Source organism: Equus quagga, chromosome 7 (assembly GCF_021613505.1).
Source record: "Equus quagga isolate Etosha38 chromosome 7, UCLA_HA_Equagga_1.0, whole genome shotgun sequence".
Taxonomy (NCBI): domain Eukaryota; kingdom Metazoa; phylum Chordata; class Mammalia; order Perissodactyla; family Equidae; genus Equus; species Equus quagga.
The window spans coordinates 86,776,854-86,803,756 of NC_060273.1; the positions used below are offsets into that span (position 1 = coordinate 86,776,854).

Genomic DNA, 26,903 nt, shown 5'->3' on the forward strand with positions numbered 1-26,903 from the left:
AATGGGCCCAACTCTTAGATTCCGAAATATCTCAGCTCTGACGAAGCTGCTTTATGCTAAGTCTGTATGATTAAAGTGACATAAATAGTCCAGCAGTGACGTGGTGGTGTTCACTGCAGATGGCTTCTGCACTCAGCTGGCTGAGAACATATAGAAGAACTGTTTCTGGTGTCAGGAATTCTGAGCCTTGTTTCCTCCTGGCCGAGGTCCAGAGACTTGTGAGCAAGTAGACCGAAGAAACCCTTTCCCAACACAGTGCTACTCAGAGGGAGCTAGCAAAGTGGTGGAAGACTGAGATGGAAAGCCCGAGGAGGCTCTAACTGAGCAAAGCATCACCAAACTTAGCTCTGTCCAGAATGAGCATACAGCAGAAGTGAGCTGCATGGTGGATCAGACGCGTTCATGGTGTCAGCTAGACCTCTGCTCCCCCTCGTTTTCTACAGCACCCCAACTGAGAAGCCGTGGGTGAGAGTGGAAAGACAGGTGCTTCAGATTCAGACAGCAATAAATGTAAATCTTAACTCTACAGTATGCCATATATGGTACGAACTCAGGGCAAGTTACTTAATCATTCATGGCCTCAGTTTCCCTAGCTGTTGAATGAAGAAAATAACACCTCAGAGCTGTAGTGAGGATTACATTTAAAAGGACAACGCAAGTAAAATGCACAGTGTGCTGCTAAGTGGACAGCAGATGATCAATAAGATGATGTTGAAGCTTGATGGAATTGTTATTGGGGTGGCATTTAAACAGAACATCCATAGCTGTCCAAATAAGGGTAATGCCAATAGTGTACATATATTGTGCTTTAGGTTGCATTCACATTGTGTTGCCCTTCAACCTTGAAGAGATTTTAAGTAGTATCTACTACACAGAGAGAAAAACACTCTTAATTTTACTAGGATAATTCCAATAAATTTTCAGTCAGCAAATATTGCTGTGCCTTAAAAAGAAATAGGAAAGCTCAATGCAAAATTATAAAATAGAATTTAAATGCACTTACGTTAATTTCAATATAGTGTGCACATGAATAATTAAGTTCAAATGAGATCTCTGCCTTCCCTTGTTTCATCAGTATAATGTAGAATGCCACTTCAACCCTGGGCAGCTGCCTCAGGACTCTTGAAGACTCGGGGTGTTTGAAATGAGGCCTTTACCTTTCTTCCTCAGTAAAACTCTCTGTTACTTCAATTGTCTAAGTTAAAGAAAAGAGCAGACCCTGATTTCTTTTCTTCATTAATAAAATCATTAATAATTACTATTTAGTAATAGATCTTCCCAAATGACTATCTTTACTGCATGTTAATACCTTCACTCTTCAGGAAAATAAAACCTGCAAAAGAGCTAACTGACGTAATGTAGGAAAATAAGTTATTAAAGTAAGGGTTTGTGAAGGCCAGAGACAATATTAGAGCAGAGATCAATTGTAAATTGTTGGCCCTGTCAAGATTTTTAATGTCTAAAAGTGCCATGAATTCCTTTCTAATGAATCTGACATTATTAAAATTATATGTTATAGTCAAGGAGAGTGCCATGATGTTTGTCGCAATATTAAGCAATGTTATTTTTTTGAGGGCCCCTAGAATATCTTCACTAAAAGACATTGTTACTATGTGAGGAATCCATCACTAAGGCAAATGCCATATGGCCTCCTGGCAATCAGTTCCAAATAATGGTAAAAATTTACAACAATCACTTTCAAATAAATTTTGATGCAGATTTTAGTCTTATTGTGTGAAAAAAGAGTACATCTGAAAGTTACATAATGTGATAATCCAATGTCACTGTTATAAAAACAAAAATTAAAAAAAGGATAAATAAATGATGTCAAAAAAATAAAGACAATCAAAGTGCAGAACAGTATGTACAACATGCTACATTTTGTGCATAAAGGACAAAAAAATAAAGTATCCTTTTTGCTTAAGAAACTGGAAAGACATGCACGCAAATGTACATCCACCCAAAACAGTGGTTATGTGTGGTCAGGGGCAGATCGAGTGGATGGGGCATGGGACTGATAGCTGTAGACATTTAAAAATTTCATTTGATTTTGGAACCATGCAAATGTGTTACCTATATACAAAACGAAATTTAAAAAATATGCCTGCATGAGTTCCTCTTGCATGAATTTCCATTTCCTCTTTTTTTTTTTTTGAGGAAGATTAGCCGTGAGCCAACACCCGTGCCCATCTTCCTCTACTTTATCTGTGGGACACCTGCCATAGCATGGCTTGACAAGTGGTGCTAGGTCTGCACCCAGGATCCAAACTGGCAAACCCTGGGCTGCTGAAGCGGAATGTGTGAACTGAACTGCTGCGTCACTGGGCCGGCCCCTGCATTTCCTCTTAAATTTCTTGAATGAGATTATGTTTTTCTACAAACTGGAAACCACTGATTAGGTTTTAAGAAAGAACGATAAATGAAATTAAATGAGATAATTTCCTGTGTATATATGATTGCGAAATTATAATTGTAAAATTAATTTTATAGTCATAATTTCCCCACTGATTTTTTTTATCTTTGAGCCATCTACCAACCCATATTAAAAGCTATTTCTGACCAGTTCTTGGTTCAGTGTGATCAGAAAGTTGAAGAGATTGAGGAGGATTACATGCCTGGATTGTAAATTATTGAATAAGGAAACTGCTCAATTTAACCACTTATGAAGACTAGAATTTAAAGCATGATAATACACATAGCACGCCCATAATCCCTTATTAACCTTACCAGTCTGTGTAGCAAGCACATTTTGGTGAGTATGACCACTAAGAAATATATCAAATGTGACTAAAAGGAAACAACACAACTTTTTCAGTGTTTTTGAAAAAGAATACTGTTATACCTGTGTTTTATTATAAATAACCAGGTTCTGTCATATTTTATCTTCTTGCCAGCAAATGAAGGACATTGTTTCATAAAGCTATTTCTAAAATGTTTCATTTCTAAAATGTACATGAATATTTAATTAAATCATATTTCCTTGAGAAAATAAAGTTCATTCGCATTTATAGCAGACAGTTGTGAGGAGTACATAATTGTCATAAGACCAGGGTAGCCAGTACCGGTTGCTTGTGGAACAAAACTCCTCAAATTTTAAAACTTTTTTTTAAAAAATAAACATACAATCATAAGTGTTCATTTACTTTAAAAATTCTAAAGATGAAGAAAATTATTGTCTATAGCTTTAAGTCCTTGTATAAATTACAAAACTCAAGTTATGTTACAGAGTCCCTTCCCCATAGGAAGCATAAAGCACTTTTGTGGTACCTTTCACCAGTAAATATTTGTATCACATTGAATTTGACAAACAAAATAAAAATTGATATTGCATCTTTAAGCTCCAAGAGGACATTCTTCTAAGCTGTCTCTCATGATGAATGAGCTTCAAAAGTCATCTGATTGCCACAATTTAACTCAATCTCAAATAAAGATATAGAAAAGTAATACATATGTTGACTTCAGTAGAAATCTGAAATATCAGTGAACTGCAGACTCTTCTTGCTTGAGGTCAACAAACACCCTTTGGAAGACAACCAAGAGTAGTTTCAGACCAGTACAACACAATAAAATTATAACAATAATAATTATAATAAAAATAACAATAATAAAATAAAAATAACAACAACCAACAATGAGGTAAACTCCCCTTTAAAAAGGCAACATGTGTTGCCTGGACTGTCAGGAGAGAGTTCGATTGTACCTGACACCCAAATGTTTTTCCAACCAAAGTTCAGCCAGTTGCATGGTTGAGGCAAAAGTACTTGCCTTGGATCCTAAGCACATCTTATACTGCTTAGGGTCCAAGTTAGGGTCACAATGAACTGGATGAAAAATATGCACCACTCCTACTTCTTGACTTCTGAAGGGCCTTAAGCCAGATAGAATAACTTTATTATAGAGATCTACATCTTCCAGTCCCCAGCCTTGTATTGAGGTATCAAATCCACCTGCACCCAGAAGATCACTTTTATAAATACAGGTAATTCCATATCCATAGTCTCTCCAAAATCCAGACTTCTTTGAGAAGACAAAGTCATCATCAGTGGGAGGATTTCCCCCATTGGTTACCTTTGGGTCATACTGGCTAAAGATGATGGGGTAGTACACCTGTCGTCCCTGAATTGTATTGTCTCTACATCGTTGGAGAAAGTCTCCTCTGAAGATCAAGTCAACATCACAAAATAGCAGCAAAGTATCATTGTCAAACTGGGAAGAAGCCATTTCAAGACCAAGACCTCTGGAAAACTCGCCCTTCATGGGGATCAGGGTCATTTCTGCTTTAGGGTACTTGTTCTGATATTCTTTTATCAGCTCAATATGCTTCTCAGAATCTTGGCCAGAATCCCTACTGAAAAGGACGATGACCAGCTTTACATTCTGCTTTGGGATAAGACAAGTATTTTCAAAGTTCTCCATGAATCTCAAGAAAATGTCATACCTGCCAATGAGAGGAACAAGAATGTGTATTTTCTTTTCATTGTGCCCTCCCATTTCTTTGGCACCTTGAAAAGGAGACAATATATTTAAAGAATTAGACATAAAGGAGAATGACTGAGTCTCGCTGTTAATACTCTCCACAAGACTGTTGACATCTAGCTCCTCAGTTTCTCTAAAGAAAGGCTTGCTGAACAACTGCTGAAGGTAGGCATGACGTCTCACTGGCACAGTCAGTTTCCTCCCCTTGTGTCTTTTGTACAAGAGGAGTAAATCCAAAATGTACTCCACCCCATGCATGGGATCAACCCTGCGGTAGCCATACTGAATTTCCTTGAAGTCAATGAGCCGTCCCCTGCTCTTGGCATTCTCATTGATCATCTCCATCACCTGTAGCACAGTGTCATCCAGTGCTGTTCTCAGGATGCTGTTGATGCTCTGTCGAGGAGGCTGGTTCTCAGATGCCGAGTAAAGGAGCTTCCCTGTCAGGAACTCCCATTCTATCACTTCATCTCTCTCTCGAGGCTGGAAGTGATTGAAAGAAGGCATTACTCCCAGCTGCTGGTCCTCTTTGCTCACCTCACTGTTACTGAGCTTGCTCATCAGAGCGCTCTCCCGGTGGAGCTGGATGGTACGGTAACGAAGTTCAGAAATTTTGCGACTGAGCATGTAATTATGAAGCCTGTATTGGTAGGCAGGCCTTTTGTTGGGATGAAGTGTTATGGCTGCATGGATTTTGCTATTGTGAAGGTCTTGGATATAACCCTTCCGATTGTGTTCATAATTTTCATGGAACAGTTGCTGCATCTGAAAAGTAAAAAGAAATCAGGAGGTTAGAATAAATTTAGAAAGAAATAAAGCAAAATCTAAAACATTTAATTAAAATATGTAATAAAAATCTGGGGCCGACCCGGTGGCACAGCAGTTAAGTTCGCATGTTCCGCTTCGGCGGCCTGGGGTTCACTGGTTTGGATCCCGGGTGTGGACATGGCACCGCATGGTAAGCCATGCTGTGATAGGTGTCCCACATACAAAGTGGAGGAAGATGGGCACGGATGTTAGCTCAGGGCCAGTCTTCCTCAGCAAAAAGAGGAGGATTGGCAGCAGTTAGCTCAAAGCTAAGCTCCCCCCCCCAAAAAAAATTAATAAAAATTAGTTACATGGTATTTCATAACAAAAATGACTTGTAAAATTTATATTTAAAAGAAATGAAAATGGGGGCTGGCCCCATGGCCGAGTGGTTAAGTTCGTGCGCTCCACTTCAGTGGCCCAGGGTTTCGCCGGTTCAGATCCTGGGTGCAGACATGGCACTGCTCCTCAGGCCATGCAGAGGCAGTGTCCTACATGCCACGCTGAGGCAGTGTCCTACATGCCACAACCAGAGGCACTCACAACTAGAACATACAACTATGCCCTGCGGGGGGAGTGTTTTGGGGAGAATAAAAAAGATTGGCAACAGTTGTTAGCTCTGGTGCTAATCTTTAAAAAAAAAAAAGAAATGAAAATGGTTTTAAAATGTCAAATTCATATGCTCAAATACGACAAACTAACCACCTGTCAATATATGCAAATACTGCATACTAACCACCAGGTATATGTTTTGAAGAAAAGAATCTTTGTCCCTCTATTTATTCTAAAATCAACCCCAAATATCAAAGAAAACAAGACTGGAATATACCCATAGCCCCATAATAAATCATTGTGAGGGAGAGGCAGAGCGGGTAGAGCATGGACTTTTCAAAATAGGGAGGTTCTCTGAGGAGTAAACCCAATTCCTGTTGCTTGGAAGGCCAAATCAGCCCCATAGGAGATGTAAATTTTATTCAGTATCCTGATATATCATCTTTACAGAGTAAGTTCTTGGTAAGGTAAGATGGAACAGAAACTAGATTGATCTACACTACTGACCTGAAGGATCATATCCAAAATTAGACATGCTTGACATCCTTCTGAACCAGAAAGGCTCTCTGCTAGTCTAGAAGAAGCTCACTACCTCAGGCAGAAACGAAAATGAGGAAAACTGTCGAGTTATAAGATCAGACTTCAAAGTGCTAGCTGACTCCTCTTCCTCTGCCAGGCAATAAAGAAACCTCGATCGCACCCTCTAAGATAAGGGAGAATGGAGGAGGAGGAGGAGGGGGAGGAGGAGGAGGACAATTGCCAGCGGCAGCAGCAGCATGAGATATCCGCAAATATACTGATGCACAAGGAGGAAAGGAATATGGCAAACTTAAGCATATATATCCAAAACAGGCAAAAATAATAAACAAATCAAATAAATTAAAATACAATCTCCAAAAAAATGACTCAAGGAAAAGATAAATAAGCTTAAAGATAAATAAAACCACTGATAGTCACATTACAAGAAGCATGAAGTGAGATTTGTGGAAAACGTAGGAAAAAGAGACTTGAAAAAATTTAGCAAAATACTAGAAATATAAAACAGAGAATAAAAGTTTGGAAAGATATATATATCCATATGCATACATATATAAAAATGTATATATGTAACATATTTAAAAATTTAAATACATATTTAATATGTACGGATATATATTAAAGGAGATAAAAAACATGTATATTTCCTTAAAATAAAGGTAGATATACATCTATGTGCTATTAGGCGAAGAGAAACAAAGGAAAATAAACAAACAAAACCCACTTTGGCTGTAAGAAGAAAAAGAATGAATCTTGCCACAACATTCTCCATAGCAACATCAATGCTGAAAACTAGCAGAGCACAACCTAGGAAGACCCCAGGAAGGGAAATTAATGACTCATAATTTTATATTCAATTCTGCTAGAGCTCATGTTTATCCCACCAAGGCTAGATATCAAATTTTATTGCAAAAAATAAATAGCTCCTACATGTAAGAACTTGTGGCAGATTTGTGGTGATAAATTCCGGCACTCCTCCCATTGAGAGGTGAGGTCTATGTCTCTTCTCTTGAATCTGCGTGACTCTGTGACTACTTTAACAGACCACAGTAGAAGTGACGCTGCCAGTTTCTAGATTGGCAGCTGCTGCTTCTTGTCTTTTGGAACTCTCGCCCTACAGAAGCCAGCTATTAAGAAAAAAGTCTGAGTTAGTTTCCTTGTTGTTGGCAGCACCTTCAATAAAATGTGGAATAGCAGAATCGGAATCCTTGTTCCAATCCCAGAGTCAGGGAAGAAGCTGGCAATATTTCTCTTTAACACATTAAAGAAGTTCCTTTCTATTTCTAGTTTGCTAAGAGTTTTTATCATGAAAGAATTCTGAAGTTGATCAAATGTTTTTTCTGTATCCATTAAGATTATGTGATGTCACTTCTTTTTTCTGTTATGGTGAATTGCACTGATTGATTTTCTAATACTAAACCACTACTGTACTCTTTGACTGAACTCATAAGGATTCTGACATATTATCCTCTTTATATATGACTGGAATACATTTACAAATACTTTCTTTGGAATACACTGCGAGATACCAACTCTCCCCAATTGGATATATAGATTCAACGCAATTCCAATACAAATCCTACCATTTTTTGAAAAGAAAATATTACTGTTGATATTAATAAGTTGATTCTAAAATTTATATAGAAATGAAAAGTCAAGGATATTCAAGATAATCTTAAAAAAGATATACTATGGATAAAAAGTTACAGAAATTTAGACAGTAAGATATTGGTACAAGGGTTAACAAATAGAACAAAGGACCAAAATAATCCATAAATGAACCTACTCATGACTTAAGACTTATCAGGTGACTTATGACAAACACGACACTTGAGAGTGGAGAAAGGGAAGTCTTTTCAGTAAACAATACAAGGTCAGTTGGATATTCATATGGAAAAAAGTAAAAACTGAGCCCCTACATCCCACAATAAAAAAAAAATCCTGTACAAATTAGTAAGGAATAAGGAAAACCCAGCTGAAAAATGGGAAAAAAAACCTGAATGGGCACTTCACAAAAGAGAATATGCAAATATCTGATAAACATACAAAAACATTCTCTAGCTCATTCATCACCAGGGTAATGCGATTTAAAGTCAAAATGTGACAACATTATGAACCTACAAGAATGGCTAAAACTAAACCAACTGCTAATGCATTGCCAAGATTTGGAACTCTCATACCTGGTTGGTGAGAATGTAACTTGGTTCAATCATTGTGGAAAACTGTATCAACTAAAATGACTATACATTCTCTGTGACTCAGTGATTCTACTCTTAGATATATGCCCAATACAAACACAAACACACACCTAAAAATATATGTAAGAATTTTATAGCAGCATTATTCAAAATACTCCAAAACTGAAGGCAACCCAAATGTACACCAAGAGTAGAATAGAAAACTAAGTATGGGAAAATTTATATAATGGAAAACAACACATCAATTAAAATAAATGAAATACTACTACTCACACAATGTGGACAAATCTTACAAACAAGTGAGAGAAGCCATATACAAAAGAATACATTTTATTTGATTCTATTTATAGGAAATTCAGAAGCAGGTAAGGCTAACTATGCTGTTAGCTATTAGAACAGTGATCAAATCAAGAAAGGGGGCAGGAAGCTCTAGTGTGCTGGTAGTGTTCTGTTTGTTGATCCAGGTCATGGTTACACGCATGCATTCAACTTGTGAACATTCATTGAACTGCTACTTAAGATATGTTTGTCTATTATACTCCAATTAATAAAATATTTTAAAAGTATGCATACACATGCATTAGAATTAGGTAGGTTTTTCTGATGTGTATGTACATAAATGTGTATGGCTAGGTGGGTGGAAGAGAGAGAGAGAGCATCATGGAAGTTTTCCTAGAGACGATGACCTAACAGGAGTAAGACCAACACCATAGCAGATTCTTTATCTCTAGTGTTTCAGCTGGTTCCTTTTCTATACTCAAAAGGACTTTCAAATCAACATCATTTGACTTTGAAGAATATAACAGTAGATATTTTGAGAAGGATTTTAGACTTGATTCAAGACACAGCAGTTCAGGTGCATCCAATATTTTTTTCTGAAAACATATGCCAATTTATTTTTTAACTTGGATCAATATGAAATCAAATTAAGTCCATAATTTGCAGTGGGCTGTTATAGCTCTATTTTTTTAGTGTCATTATTTTTTACCTGAGACTGCTTCAATATTTTACTTTATGTAATTTTCCACGGATTTTTTTCTTTGTATGCAAGAAGGTAAAAAAAATACATTTCTGATTACATATAGACTACTAATTATACCACCTCTAAAAAGTATTGGCTATTTGAAACTATCCTTTTTTAAGGCATGCTTTACATTAGTAAGAAAAAGGGAACATGCTAAGCTAAATAGGAAACCGTGCTCAGAGGCAAGCTGTTAAACGGCAGGATTATCTGGCTCCTTTGGTGATACAGAAGTGACTAATACCGCACAATTTGATAAAGGTGACTTTTTGTTATAGAACAAATAATATCTTAGTATTGAAATGTTTAACTAACTTGCATCACTCACTTCATTATAACCCAAGCTGTCCTATAGTGCTTGTCTTTCTAATGTAGCCCTTTGCAGAAATATTACATGCAAAGACAGTGATGGGGACAATCCTTAAAAATAGCACATTCATGCATACTCCACGTAATGCAGCAATGATGAGAACACCTTGAATTTATGTCATATTTTCCATAAAGAAGAATACAGCATATCCAAATTTTCTACATTTTTATGTAGAGAGGTTCAAGCTATATAGGACAGACATGAGAATATTTAAGAGCCTGGCTATGATGTCAGCCAGATCTGGATCTGAGTACTTGCTTTAGCACTTCCAAGCCATTTCCAATCCAATCTGTCTAAATCTCAGTCTCCTTATCTATAAAAGCGAAAATACTAACTACCTCAATGTATATTGAAACATTGATCAATAAGAAAAAATATATACAATGCTTAGCATTATGTCTGTCACATAGAAAACAATAGGGGCTGGCCCCATGGTCTAGTGGTTAAGTCTGGTGCGCTCCACTTCGCCAGCCCGGGTTCACAGGTTTGGATCCTGGGAATGGACCTACACCACTTGTGAGCCATGCTGTGGCAGAGACACACATACAAAATAGAGGAAGACTGGCACAGATGTTAGCTCAGGGCAAATCCTCCTTAAGCAAAAAAAAAAAAAAAAAGAAAACACTCAGTAAATGATAACTATCTATAAATAACAGCTCAAGGATTTCTCAACCTCCTCTTGAGACTGCTCTTTTAGCTAGGATTTTTCAGAGAACGAGAGCAGCATGCTTTAGTTGGCTTGCTTATCTTTGTTCATTTCTCGAAATGCTTGGGAACAGTTATAATTTGGCCACATACTCTCAGGGCTTCAATGTGTCTAACATGCCAATGAGGCACCTCCTCCTCACTAAAGTCCTCAACATTTCACTACAAGAAAGATGAATTACTGTGAGGATTTCAGGAAACCAAGGTTCAAGAGGGTTAAGGGACTTACACAAGGCTCTACTGAGAGTAATGAGATTACAACTGAAACTAGAATAAGTAGCCAGTTTTGCTACTTATCACACTAAATTCTGAACGTCGCAAAACTGTTTTAAGGGAAGGTGTAAAATTTACTTTTAAAGTTATATTAGCTCGTTTGAAATCATTCAGGGACTCTAATTTAAATTGGCTTCCTCTCCGTTTCAGAATTTTCAATTGATTTCGTGGTACCTCCAGATCCTTCCACTGAAAGGAGGGAGATAATTTTATGCTAACAAAATTACAGCAGCAGTTAAGATCAGTGTGTCCTGACCGACACCGAGGCTGTAAGTGTGTCACCCAAAATCTCACCTCCTGAGAAGGAAATCATCTGAGAAGCTATAGAAAAATCTATTATGAAAATCAGAGAGTGGGAGAATAAATGTCAAGATATGAATGTATGTTATTATTAATATTCTACTATATTAGACTTCCGTTTCCCCCTTAGATTTATCAATAATGAAAACATAGTGTAGGTAATTTTTGGAAAGATCACAGCTACGTAAATAAAGGAATTCCATTTCAACAATTAAAATCTTCAAGGAAACAGTAAGGAGCTGACTGCGAACAGGCACAGGGTAACTTTTGGAACGATGCAAAGTTTGTAAAACTAGATTGTGGTAATGGTTGCACAACTAAACAAATTTATTAAACATTATTATTTTTTTTTTGAGGAAGATTAGCCCTGAGCTAACATCTGTCACTAATCCTCCTCTGTTTGCTGAGGAAGACTGGCCCTGAGCTACCATCCATGCCCATTTGCCTCTACTCTATCTGTGAGACACCTGCCACAGCATAGCTTGACAAGTGGTGCGTAGGTCTGCACCCGGGATCTGAACCGGCGCACCCTGGGCCGCTGAAGTGGAAGGTGTGAACTTAACCACTGCACCACCAGGCTGGCCCCTACTAAATATTATTAAACTGGACACTTACAAGGGGAGACTTTTGAAGATTGTAAATTATACCTCAATAAGGCTATTTTTAAAAAGACATAGGGAATGTTAAAAACAAAATACAGCAAACTCCAGTTTTAAAAATGAAGAGACTGGAACAATACATAGTCACAAAATATGTGTAGGATTTCCAAAAGCTGATGGGGTTGAGCAGAATCATCTGGAAGCGAGTGGAGACGAAAGGCCAAGGAGAACAATGTCAGTGACAAAAGGTTGGAGGATAGTAGGTCTCAGAAGTAACCAGGAAAAATATACTGCCTGACAATGCAGGGCACAGAACCTATTCTGTGTGTAAAGCCGTGTGTGCAGTAACCGAGGTGGCCTGAGCTGGCAGAATAAGTCCCTAATGGAAATGTTCTGTTTCCAACAAGTAGAAGAGACGGAGCTACAGAAAGCAAAGCATTAAACAGTTAAGCCATGTTTTCAAGAAGGTTTAGTCTGAGGCAGCAGAGAGGACTGATGCCTTTTCTTTCTGGAAATCAGCAAGCCCAGGACTGTAACAAACACCTTTGCCAAAACAAATCTATGGTGAAGGGCTTGTCCAGGGACAAGTAATTTTTTCAGAGGTACATATGTTTTCTAAAAAAGGAAAAATAGTACAGCAGTAACACAGAGTTTCTATAAGAAAAAAAGCCTAGACGAAAAACTAGCCCCCCCATGACTCCAAAAAATAAGCCATAGAACTGAGGAAAACATGAAGCAACTGTTTTTAAAAACATAAGAAACATTTTTCTCGATCTTTGAAAACAGCAAAATAGAAATATAAGACCTCAGGGACGTGATGGTAAGATGAAATGTCAGCTCACAGAACTAAGAAATGAAAAATAAACTATCACAGACATGAAAACAAAATCAGAAGGAAAGGAAAAGAATAGACACTATGGAAAGTTCAGTAAGGGATAGAAAAGATGGAAATTAGGAAAGCTAAAAAAATGGAATAGAAATAAGAGTTACAATGAACAAGAGAGAAACAATTCAGGACTCAGAAGAGGACTTGGTACATAGTAACTGCTATTAATAGGAATTATAATAAGAATTAGCTATTATTATTGTATGGGTACTTGTTTTTACTATTATTATTATTAGTGTAGATATTGAATAAATGAGTAAATGAGTAAATGAGAACGGCCTTGGTTAAGTTTTCCTTAGAAAGTAATTCAAATACGCTCAGCATAGCCATCATTTGATTTCAGATTATCATCTAAAAACTAAAAAACTGAATTGTCTTCATGAGGTCCTTATTGAAACAAAGGGGAAATAGGAGGCCATGCCATTATTGGAAAGCTGTTCATGAACATCTTTTGAACTCTCTACTAAGAAAATGATTGCATTAATTTTTCTCTATTAAGGAGAAAATTTCCTTCATTTATTTGTGTAAAGAAGCTATTTCAGTTTAGTGCAAGTTCTTTTGTTCCCATTATGCCACTCCATTTTTCTTAAAAAGAAAGGATCCTCTAACTTAGAAAATTCTCTTTGAATCTCTTCTTATATATAAGATTAAGGAGGGTTTGGGAAAAGGAGGTATTCTTGTTCTAGGAAGTACAGACTCTGCAAATTAGAATAATTTATGCAGGTGAATAGGGAATACTAAACCACTGAAGTGGTGTAAATATTATGCTGACGATGTACCTAAGGGTTGGGTAAGGTGTCTCACAAATATTTAACTCATTCTATTCTCTTTGACTTAGTTACGCAACACTACACAACTAAATGGAGGGTCTTACTGCCCTTAATACAAATGCCTAATGAGCTTTTAAAAAAAATTTTCTAAGAGTAATAGTAATATAAAGGTTCCAAGCAGAATAGTGAATTTTCAAATTAACACTACTATTTTCCCTCAATTACTGTCTTCAGATGTTAACAGTAAATTTCTTAAAGTGTGTCCTACTTCTCTGGTAATAATGACACAACGAAAATAGTACCTAATTTTAAATATTAAGAGAAGATATGAGTTTGGGGAAAAAAATACATATATCATTCTATAATTATAAAGAGAATGAAAAAATGTTAAAAGGTATAGCATGAATAAGCTGTTGAAAGCAAAGAGCTAGTTTAAGATAAGACATGCCCTTTTTCACATCATGTATGTATGTTTGTTACATACAATTAAGAGCACTATTTTGCTATTGAGATATATAAAAATAATAGCACCTTGGAAATAGCCACATTTAATCCACAAACTCTACTTTAAAAATTCACTGTATAACATGTAATAAAATTGCATGGAACTAAATACACATGTGTGCACATACACACGCACATAAATGCAAACAAAAATGGAGAAATTCAAGTAAGATCAGTGGATATATCAATGTCAATCTCTTGGTTAAGATATATAGCTATACAGTTTTACAAGATTTTGCCATTGAGGGAAACTGGTTAAGGGGTACATGGAATTTCTTTGCATTACTTTTCACAAATGTATGTGAACCAATAATTATTTCAAAATAAAAGGTTTAATTAAAAAATACATGCAAAGAAATAAAAGAGGAAATTTCTCTCATTTCCTTTTTGTTTTTTAAAGAAATCACCCCAAAGCATACTTAAAGCAGCAGTGTTGAAAGTAGTCCAAAGGCTGCAGATCTGATGTTGCTTTTTTTTTCTTGGTAAGCCCAGTGTTTTGAATGAATTTGAATTTGAAAAATGTTAAGTGAACAATTCCATTTATTTTTAGTCCCATAAACTTTCTTTATGTTTGTTTCATGAATTTAAATTGCCTGAGGGCATTTGTGTTCTTGGATATCTTTTTAAAGTAAAGAAATCTTAAAATGTCCCTTTCCTTTTGAAATCCTGTCATATGCTACAATATATATGAGCCTTAAGGACATCTAAGTGAAAGAAGCCAGTCACAAAAAAGACAAATACTGTATGATTCCACTTATATGAAGTATCCAAAGTAGTCAAACTCATAGACAGAAAGCAGAATGGTAGTTTCCAGGGGCTGGGAGAAGGGGAAATGGAGAGTTGTTCAATGGGTATAGAGTTTCAGTTTTGCAAGATGCAAAAGTTCTAGAGATTTGTTGCACAACAATGTGAGTATAGCTGACACTACTGAGCTGCACACTTAAAAATGATTAAAATGGGGCCAGCCCCAGTGGTCTAGTGGTTAAGTTTGGCAGACTTGGCTTTGGCAGCCTGGGTTCAGTTACCGGGAGTGGACCTATACCACTTGTCAGCGGCCATGCTGTGGCGGTGGCTCATATACAAAAAGAGGAAGACTGGCAACAGATGTTAGCTCAGGGTGAATCTTCTTCAGGAAAAAAAAAAAAAGATTAAAATGATAAAAAAATTTCTTTTCCTTTTATTTCACATGATCATCACCTTTTCTAGATGGAAATACAAATCACAGTCTGGCCAATTAATATACTTTGTTATAAATGGTTTATTCCTGATTAGCTTCATTCATGGGCAAGATCTCTCTCATTGTAGTAAAAAATGGTTCACTTTATCTACAGGCTCACATTTTGTACATTTTAATCTCACAGAAAGAAAAGCAGACCTTGCCACCCAGACAAGGGCAGAGAAATGATACAAGAAGGACTGAGTGTTGTTAAGAGCACTAAACAGAGCACTGAGCTGTGCCTCAGGGCAGACCACCCTCAGACTTTCTAGTTTCCTAGGACAGTAGTTTCTTCTCCATTTCAGGCAGTTTACCTGTGATTCTGTCACTTGCAATCAAAGGAATCCTGTCAGAAACGATTTGACAAATTGATACGTTTTAATTTCAGCTCTGCACCAACACTCTGTAGGATGTGCCTCTGTTTAACTAGCTAGTTTAATCTTGGTTGAAATCCAAACAACAATCTCATATGGGCAATGTGTACCTTGAAAACTGGTACTTTTCTTCCTGTTACATTTCATTTTGCTAGCTATTCTAGTTAAAAAAAAATAAAAACCTGCCAGACAACACAGAAAATAGCTTCCAGATACTAACTCTTACATGCGATGAAGTTTTCTTAGTATATATTCTCTACAGTTTAAAAATACTTTCAGACAACATAGAAAATAAGCATGTGATATAGATTTCCCAGCTGGGTATATTCTGGACACACGCTATCTTAGGCAAATATCAAAGAGATTTAAAATCAGAAAGAAATCACTAAGCTCATCAGACTTCAGTTTATAACGGTATCATGGCACATAATCATTTGTTAGTTTAAATAAACCCAAATACTTCAAAGTTACCCTGTTAGAAATAAAATCATACTCCAATAAAAAAACACTAATCATTGAACTTGACGGCTCATAAATTTGCCTGATTCAGCCTGACACAGCTACATTCAAGCAGTGACCATATAGACGCTTCCTGATGTATAACTAAGATAACAGTGAATGATTGTGGAAACCTACACAATTCACTCCTCCTGTAGATGTTTTTAAATTTTTGGTAAATTGTCAAGTAACTTTTTGTATTCACTATTTCCTTAAACCTTTTTTTCTACTCACAATTTATTACAGAGAACAGGCAAAGAAGAATTTCAAGAGGTTTTCAAGTTGCCACTTTGCAAACCTGCACACAGCCTTTATTCATGCAATACTTGACTACCCCCTTCACTGGTGATTTAATTACCACACCATAACTAAGAGACAATGAGAAGGAGGGCGGTTATCGCTTCCAAACTAGGCTTTCAAGACTTTGAAAAACAAAATGTAAAGATAGTGGTTGCCACACAATTTTGAAAGACATTAATACAATTAATGAATGTACTGTATCCATTGGAGGAAGTGTCTCGACTATATGATGGCACTGATCATGCATAAAATTACACCTCACTTTCCAAGTAAAAAAAGAGACAAAGACCTTTCTAATTCATAGGTTTTATTCCGGTTAGGAGAGCCTTCAAATTCCAAGTCGATTCCTATTTAACTAAAGGTGCTAAAGCTAAAATTAAAGATTTTCTGGGGCTGATTTTTCATTTCCATTCTCCCCAAATTCAAGCAACCAGTCATTTAACCTCATGAAAGACTTATCATAAGTTTATCTAATTCTGTATGACCATCAGGTCATCCACTAATCCAGAAGGTATAAGAATGGGGCAGATAAGGATTGGGGCAAATTTAAGATATTCTGTTTAAAGAATGACATACACTTCTGCAATTATGGACTTTGGCTACATGACAATTTTTAGTGATTATCAGTAAAGTTCCCATAGTAACCTTCCGGGCAATTTGGAGTGCTCTTTGCAAGAAGCTAAAATTTGATGACCTTCCAACAAACAGAAGGAGCCTTTGGCCATTATGTGGTGTTCAATGTTAATTGGTTTACGTGCAGTTTCTTACATCAGTAGATAATCTATGTTCAAACATACTTTGAAATGAAAAGACATTATATTCTCAATATTTAAGAGTGAAAATTCCATATTCATTACGTAGAAAATGGACTTACAGCTGTCAGTACATTATAGAGTAGTTTTTTTTCCCCCTCCCCAAAGCCCTAGTACATGGTTGTATATCCTAGTTGGAAGTCCTTCTAGTTCTTCTATGTGAGCTGCCCCTATAGCATGGCAACTGACAGATGGCTGGTGTGGCTCCATGACTGGCAAATGAACTCAGCTGCCAAAGCAGTGAGGGCGTTGAACTTTAACCACTAGGCCATCAGGGCTGGCTCTACAGAGTACGGTCTTATTGGATAAGTTGGGGAGGAGAACATAGCGCAGTGCCATGTGCATAGTAGATGCTCAAGAAAGCTAGTGGAATTCAATTAATATAAACATCGAAAACATGAGAAAGATAACATAATAGATTCTATGACAATATGACAATTTCTGTCAATAACTCTCCCTGACCAAAGCTTTCCTGACCCAATCCTCCCCAACGTTTTGGCTGCCTCTTTTATTTGAAGAATGAATGACATTCATTCATTTCAAACTATCAGAGAGCTTCTAAAATGCGTCAGTTGCTATGGATAGAGCAACAAAAGAAACAGGATCCCTGCCCTCCTGGAGTTAACTGCTTAATGGAAGAGACAGGCACTAAATACACTCATTTATAAAGAGCTGTATAATTCCGACAAGTGCTCATTGCACTAATGATTCCACATTATACTTGCTGCTTTACTGGAGCATATGCCTTTCTAGGTGGCGTGCTCCCAGAGAGTAGCCTGGGCCTAACACTTAATAAAATATTGATAAGTAACTTTTAATAAATTAACATATTCCCCCTAAAACTAGTTGGTAACCAAAACAGAGATCAAACCATTTACTGTAAGAACTTTAATTCCCTAATAGAAAATTCTCAGCATTCTGCATTCTTTCCCAGGCTTCTAAATGTCTCTTTAAGTTAAACAGTAAAATGTAACAGAAGACTTTACCCATCTGTGTTGTACAAGATTTGGCACATATCTTAAAGCTGTTATATCTTACTTAAGTAGTGACCTGCAGTTGTACCATGACTGATGGTGGTCATACATCTCTTTACTATTTTCATAATTGATGTAGTCATCCAAGCAGGGAGAAAGGTTGAGGACACCCATCATCACTCCTGCTTTGTGCCACTGGAATGTGAAATGATTGTAGGAGTCTAAGCTGATTCTAAATCAGGCTGGGCTCTGTCACACTAATAATTTCTGCACAAATAAATGAAGTGCTGCTGAGAGACCATGGTGAATGAGAATGAAAGCAAAGCTACCAACGAGGCCTTTGCCACCTGCATGGAGGCAAGAGAGTCTTTCACTCAAGAAACAGGAAAAACTAAGGCTAATGTAGGAATTGTTAAAGTGGTGTGGAGTTAGGCCTGGCTTTGGGGGGACATTTCAATTACTTAAAGGAAAGAAAAACGAACCTCTCCTGCATGTTCCTCTGTCATTCTTTCAGCTTGTGCTCATGTGTGTCTATTTTGGGCTAAGATCCTGGCTCTGGAGTCGCAGAGTCATAGGCCTTGTTTTGAGATCTGCTCTTTCATTCCCAGGCTGACCTTGGACAAATCACAACTTCTGGGAAAAGAAGAGCTCCTGGACTGTTCTCTACATTATATAAAACATACTTAAAACAGTGTCTGGCATAGATTAAATACTCAATAGATGTCACCATCATTATTGTTTAGTAAACTTTAGATGGTGAAATTTCTTGCACTCTAAGGCAGATTGCAAAGACATTCCAGCTATACACGAATACCTAATTTAGTAGGTTAATAATGAGTAACCTTCAGTTATACATAATGTTTAAAGATTTTAAGATTGTATATCATTTGCCTCTTAAAAAAGACTTGTACTTTGAGATCAGTTCCAGATCATCAGGTAAAATCTCATAGTCCACCAACGGGTGACCAAGATGACCCTGACGTTCTCTTCTGCTTGACTAAACTTTAGACAGGTTTCTTCCTGACTATAGGTCCTTGACCTCCCTTTTCTTAGAGCATCTACTTTAGAAAACCTGTAATTGTAAATTCTTCCTCTGCTCCTTCGAGATGTAAATCTCCTTCCAGCCTCTTGCCAGTTTTACAATCCAGGAATGTCTTTCTCAGGAACCTGGGAGCCATCCCTTTGAAATGTAATCACCAAGAAAGACAGAGCACCTATCTCTCAGTCTCTGGGAGGGCAGGAACCTAACTTCCATAAGCTCTGATTAGCCTAGTCACATTGACCAACGTCCCTGCTGAAGTCCTCTAGTACTTTTTCACTAGCTCACCCCAGCACTTAAAAACTCTCTTGCCTTTTATTGCAGCGATAATTGAGTTCAGTGTCTCTCCTCTGCTGCAATGGTTTTGAATAAAGTCTTCCTTGCCTGTTTAACTCGGTCCTGTGTAATTTTTCTTTCACATGGGTCACAGGCAACACTTGGTGAAGCACTGTGTTACAGTGCTTAGATCTCTTGCTCCACTTTAAATTCTTTGCTCTCATTAGCTTAAAAAAAGAGATGAAATCGGGACTGGTCCTGTGGCTGGAGTGGTTAAAGTTCCACATGCTCCGTTTTGGCGGCCTGGGTTAGCAGGTTTGGACCCCAGGCACGGACTTACACTGCTCATCAGTCAGGCTGTGGAGGCATCCCACATACAAAATAGAGGAAGATTGGCACAGATATTAGCTCAGGGCTGATATTCTTCAAGCCGGAAAAAAAAAAAAAAGAGGAAGATTGGAAGAATGGCTCAAATTAAGATCCTACTCCTTATGGTGTAATCAAGGAGATAAGTAGTGCTTCCCTCCAGCTGATTTTATTAACATTAAAGTTTTATGATAAATTATGAAGATCCCTAGAGCTAACCACCCAATTAAAATAACATAAGCATGGCAGGATGTCTATTATAATGTTTTTCTTAGAAGAAAATTCCTAATTATAGTGCTGTAGACTTCTGCATGGGCACAGCACTGCTGTGGGAATGGACGGAATCACAGCTCTAATTAACAGGTACGTGTTTCCAAGATGTCGCTAACTAAAAATAAGTGAAGCTTAATCTTTTAAAAGTCAAGTTTTCTGGAAATGAAAATACAATGGCTCCAGTCATTTTGACCTTTCTAATTACACTGACATTTCCTTCGTGGAGACTGGGTATAGCTCATTTTTGTTTCTCATATACAAAGTCATCACAAGAGAAAGGGGTAATTTATATTAAGAATTAATAAAATATTTCATGAGATCCAATTAAGTTTCACAGTGCACGCATTAGCTTTAGTAAAAGAGTAAAGGATAATCTGGGTTTCAAGTCTGCACAGTTATCTTTCAAAATGAGTTAAAAGGAGTTTTTAAAATTTTTCTATCTGAGCAGATAAAATAAATGACTTATTTTAGTCCTAAAAGGCAAAGGTGAGTTGAGGAATACAACTATGAATAGTACAATTAAGGAATTAAAAAGTCGTATTTTACAAACAAGGAAAACTATACATTGCAAATCATACTAGCTTCTGGATTTGTTCTCAAGAGCCTGTTTTCAACACTATTGCTCCCAATACTGGAGGGCATTTAAAATTTATTTTACATAATATTTACAGCGTTAATTTTTTTTAACAGATCACTTAAAATCTTCACATGAATATCATGTCTAATTTTTTATACTTTGTAGGGCTAATCTCAGTGGCACATCATTGTGAAAAATACTTGACAAAAAGGCAAATAACTGGAATCACAATTTAAAATATGAGTTATAGGACAATTAGCAATTTACAAGGAAAAAAATAAATTTAGATCCTTACCTTCTTCACATCTTATACTGAATAAATTATATTCATGTATGTTTATATGTATATATATGCATATATGTAAATACATATATATGCATTAAAGACTTAAATCCTACTAGTGCCACCCCCTACAAAAAGAAAAAATACTGTGAAAGAATGGGAAGAAAATGTAGGTAAATATTTACATTTTCTAAGCATGTGAAGAAGTCTTTTCTACGGAAAAACAAAAGTATAAACAAAAAATATAAATAAAAAAAGATAGATTTGAATAGTACATTAACATTAAAATATTTCCATGTCAAAAGCACCATACATAAGATTAAAAAGCAAACAATAAATTGGGAAAGTGCTTTTTGTAATAATGAGGCCACATCAAGAGTTATTATCCTTAATATACCATTAAGGTCTTTGCTCTCCTTTCACCCTCATCACCAATTCCAATCTATTTTACTTACTAACTACCTCGTGAATCTAGATTCTCTTCTTGTATCTTCAGGGAAGTCACTCTGTCCAAGATACCAAGAACTTTCTCTGTATTTCTGCAATAGTCACCTGTCTGACAACATCTCATCTGGCCAGTTTCCAAACAGTTCTCCATGATGCAACATGAGTCATCTTTCCAAGACCCAAATACGATCATGTGACTCTCCTTTTCCACAATAACAACCAATGCTCTTAGAATAATGACAATCTTAGAATAACGCATTCCTCTCCAGCTTTCTCTCTTATCTCTCACCCTCTATACTCCAGCCATATTGGCCTCCTCTCTCCTTAGTGCCTTTGCACATGCCTTTCCCTCTACATGGAATGTCCTCCCATCTCTGAATCACATTTCTTTTCCTATTGAACTATTACTCGGCTTAAATGTCACTGCTTCATGGATACTTCTCTGACTAAATCAGGACTGGTATACATTCTCTTCACACTAGGTGCCATTCTTCCCCACTATTTAACCCAGCTTTAATTTTACATATGTTTATTCATCTAAATACACCTGTCGCCCCAACAAATTTGGGAATTTTCTGAAGACTACAACTGTGTCTTCTTTTCACTCTATCTCCAGTGCCTCGTATGCCGTAAATGATGCAGGGCCAGGGCTGTCTGGGGATAGGAGCCTATCTGGACATATAATGCCTCTCACATGTCTATGAGTAGATTCTAGATTTTCAGGGGCTGGCCCAGTGGTGTAGTGGTTAAGTTTGTGTGCTCCACTTCGGTGGCCTGGGGTTCGCTGGTTCAGATCCCAGGTATGGACCTATGTACCACTTATCAAAGCCATGCTGTGGCAGGCATCCCACACAGAAAAAAATAGAGGAAGATGAGCACAGATGTTAGCTCAGGGCCAATCTTCCTCAGCAAAAGAGGAGGACTGGCAGTGGATGTTAGCTCAGGGCTATTCTTTCTCAAAAAAAAAAAAAGACCAGAGACTTAAAGACCCAACTAGAATAAATCTGGTCCTGAAGTCCCTGCTTTAAAGCCCATCTCAGTACAGGGATATACTGAAAACATATACATACCAAAACAAAGAAACAAATAGGTCCCGGCTCCGTGGCCAAGTGGTTAAGTTAGCGCGCTCTGCTGCGGCGGCCCAGGGTTCGGATCCTGGGCGCGGATGTGGCACTGCTCGTCAGGCCACGTCGAGGCGGCGTCCCAAATCCCACAACTAGAAGGACCTGCAACTAAGATATACAACTGTGTACAGGGGGTGTTTGGGGAGATAAAGCAGAAAAAAAAAAAAAAGATGGGCAACAGTTGATAGCCCAGGTGCCAATCCTTAAACAAAAAAAAAGGAAGATTGGCAACAGTTGTTAGCCCAGGTGCCAATCTTTAAAAAAAAAAAAGAAACAAACATAGCTTCTACTCCTGACTTCCCAGTTCTCTACCTAGTACAATTGCTTTTCTTCCTGATCCATAGACACATCACTTAAGCACCATCTCAGACTCCTCCTTTCATCCTCTTCTCAGCATCCCTGTCAACAAACTGTATTTCTTTTTTACAAGTGCTTCCTAATTATCCTTTTGTTCTCTTCCCCTCTTACTGCTTGGACCCTGGTTCAAGTCTGAATTATTGCAAATGCCCATTATGGGACTTAGATATTAGTGCTCAAAGAAGCCACAGCAGATATAGATACAAATGAAATATAAATGGATGATTTTGAACATGCTAAATCAGAGGCCCAGGGGAAACCAGGAAGACATATTAACAGGACTTTGAAGCCCATATCCCTCCTTCAATCAGAGCAGCTCTGCTTTAAGCTGTTATATATCAGGTTTCAAAGTAACAGTTCATGTGAAGAAAAATTTCTGCAAAAGGGAAAAAAATGTTTGAAAAATCACTGCTCTCAATCACCTGAGGTTGACATTTCCACACAGCCCTGCCAATTCGAATGCTACTCACCCCTTTAAATGCAGCTAAATTCCTACCACACCGACGCTTCTTCTATCCATTCCAGTACAGCTTGACTCTTCTTTGCAAGGTATTACAGAGCTTGCTGTATCACACGGTTTGGTGTTTAGTATATTACTCAGCTTTCTAATTTATTCTTTTATCAATTAGGGGTTATTTATTTATTTAGTCAATTAGCCAATTAGTTACGTAGTTATTTTCACTCCTCCCCTATCCACAGTTAGACTGTAAGTTTATTTTGGCAAAGGTACTACCTAACAGATTTTTCCTTTAGCTCACTATGACTAGTGTGGGGATAATTAAGAATGACAAAATCTGATTAAGTGATTTTAATGAGGAAGAAAAAGAAATATGTTGTCTTAGGAAAAACAAATAGATTTTTCTTAGAGCAGAATTTAGAACGAGTTGGAGCAGCTCTTTGGAACCCTAAGTTGAGAAAGATCCAGAAGCTGAAGGGAAGGAGTGCCATGGTAAGTTGGGATTGAATCCCAGGGGCCTGGCATTTGGTCATTTGTGTAAGGAAATGAAAGGTGAGGGCACCTTCTCTCTGCTTAAATGTCTTCTTCGCCAAAACAAACAGTTCCTATGTATGTTTTTGTACTTCATCTAAAAAGAAGGAAAAGTTACCCAAGTGTAAAATATACTTTATGTTCTTTTTTGACAACTATTTTGTTTCTCTATTAAATAAAATTGTGTATCTCGCTAATAGCATTATTCTACTCTTCTCACATATATTTCTTTTTCTGAGAATGAGAACTAACTCAGATATTACCTTTATCCTCCACATGTTTACCTTCCATGTAATCTTTCCTTAAACTTCTTGACTTTATTATTTTTTTGTGGGGGGGAAGAAAGGGTGAGGGTTGGGCATTAAGAAGTGCATGATAAATGAATTAAATAATTCATATACCAGAGTGCTGATTTGCACAAGCTGCACTGATTGAAAAATTGCCTGTTTGATGACAAAATAAACTTGAAAGTAATTGCAATTACATAGAGAAGGCACAATATTGCTACATTCACATCACCTGAGTTTAGATTTAAGTTGATTGAGGCTGTGTAATTTATTCTCTCTGTATTATTGTGAGCTGCATACTACAACTGGTATGTGGCTTTTCATCACCCCTTAAGATTCCTTTCTAAGATGTCCTCATAGCTCTACTCCAAAACCGCCACTTGCAGTAAGTGGAATGAGAAATAACATACAAACTAAAAGAACAAAGATAGGAATCTTGAGAGCTGGTTTTATGGCTTTTTAAAAAGGGATATTACGAAGGAGTTGATTTTACAAGGAAGATCATTGGACTGGTTGTTTACTGATCAGCTATGTGATAGTGGGCAAACCACACTATATGCCTGTGTCAATCTTCTCACCTATTAAATGGAGAGAATGCCTTTCAAATGTACAATGTTGGTGTGAAGGTCAAAAAAGAATAGTTATGTGAAAGCATTACAAATATATTTATATATACGATATATTATTTAAATGACCAGTTTAAAAAAAGAGATGTAGAAAAAAAGTATCTCTAGTTAACCGCTATTCCTTTTTACAAATGTCCCAAGAAATCAAGGAATGACATTTAATACACATAGAAGTGTCTATAGATAAAAGATCTATTGAGAAGTAAAATCAATTGACAAAATAACAGTTAAATAAAAAGTCCTTTCTGGCATTAATTTGAAACATTATCCAAGGATACTTTTAATTTTTCAAGTAAAAAAAATCCAATGTTCTTCACTTGAGATCAGTGACTGTCAGTGGGGTGATGGTGTATCAGAATCTTGGGTAGGATATATAGACATTATAGTTTGAACAAAACACATTCTAAAATTATCATTATTTTCATTTATTTTTACCACATTTTCTCAATTTAATTTAAAGTTAAATAACAGCAAAGAGCGTCAGTCAGTTAGTTAAAAGAGACCAGGAAACTCAGTTTTCAATAATTTACTTTAGAACTTAGGATTTCTTATAACTCTCCTTTATCAGGAAAATTAAGGATGGTTTCAAACTAAATGTTATCTTATTTCCGAATTCCTGAAATAATTTGTTTGGATTTTTTTGTAAGACAAAATAGTCAAACTACATTTTAATTATTGAAATCAATCAATTCTAAATCAGAAACATTATGCCAAGTTCAAAGTGGTGAAAAGATAAAATAAGCATTCCTTTATTGTAACAAGTTTGTAATGGTTGTATAATTGACTGATACCTTTTGCAAACTAACCATGCCAACTTTATAATATACACTATAATAAATCTTCATAAATTCTAAGAAATATATAGCAACTATTAAAGAGAATTTAAGAAGGTAAGAGCAAATTCTGAATATATTGCAAAATTTACTATAACCTTGAATGAGGAAGCAATTCTTTAAAAATTAATTTCTAAATTAGTTCAAATTTAGAATTTATTAAAATGATTTTTTAAATACAATGTAATTTCAGAAATATACCAACTTTTAAGAAATGAAACTTGATAGGCTTATCCTAAAATATTTCTGGTGGTTGAATAAAAGTAGTCAAAGAAGTCTTGAAAAGGAAGACATTAAATTTCTTTGAGTAATTTAAACAGTATGGTACTAGTACAAGAATGGACAAACAGATCAATAGAATAGAATGAACAATCCAGAAAGAATCCTACATATATATAGAAATTTAATAAACTAAATGGTAGTATTTCTAATAGCTGAATAAAGGATAAATTACTCAACAAAGGCTATTAGAATAATTGTTTATACTTTTTATACATTTGATTCCTAATTTAGAATATACTCACAAATATAAATTTTAAATGACTAATCATCTATATATGTATAGAAGTATTAGAGGAGGAAAATTATTTTTTCTCTCTCTTTTTTTAAGATGGAATACTCTAGAGCCTACTTTGAATAATGAGGGAAAGGATTTTCATAGAGGAAAAGAATGCACATGTTATGGGATACACACAAGAAAAAGCCCCAAATGGACCACAAGAATTCTCTGTTTCTGTCACTTTGGGACTTTATTTTCATAGGAAAAGACTCAGATCAAGAGATGTTACGCTTTGTTCTTTTAAATAAGATGTAACAAAGTCATTGAGTTTGTTTGCCTCAGGAACGCAGGAAATTTTTTGTTCACATGTTTTTATACCGTCTTGCTAAAGAGATTATCGATTCTTAGGGAGATCAGAGAGGTCTGGCTCTGGTGTCAGACTACCTGGTTTGAATCCTGCTCTATCAAATATGATCTAGCACAAATCATTTAATATTTCTTTATCCCAGTTTTCTTACCAATAAAAAGTGGAAAATATCATGAAGATTAAGTTAATTAGTATACACGTGTTTTTTTGGTGAAGAAGATTGCCCCTGAGCTAACATCTGCTGCCAATCTTCCTCTTTTTTTTTTTTTCTCCCCAAAGCCCCAGTACATAGCTGTATATCCTAGTTGTAGGTCATTCTAGTTCTTCTACGTGGAATGCTGCCACAGCACAGCTTGATGAGCGGTACATAGGTCCCTACCCAGCAGCTG

At 36.5% G+C, this 26,903-nt stretch overlaps 1 protein-coding gene across 1 annotated transcript in view; it reads right to left on the reverse strand.

Annotated features, from left to right (window-relative positions):
• Positions 1–2,850: 2,850 nt before the first annotated feature.
• The window catches only part of CHSY3 (chondroitin sulfate synthase 3), a 240,134-nt gene continuing 216,081 nt past the window's right edge, over positions 2,851–26,903 (reverse strand). Inside the window, exon 3 of the mRNA XM_046667282.1 lies at positions 2,851–5,241. Coding sequence (XP_046523238.1) covers positions 3,679–5,241 — 1,563 coding nt within the window. The 3' untranslated portion in view covers positions 2,851–3,678. The remainder of the gene's footprint in view (positions 5,242–26,903) is intronic.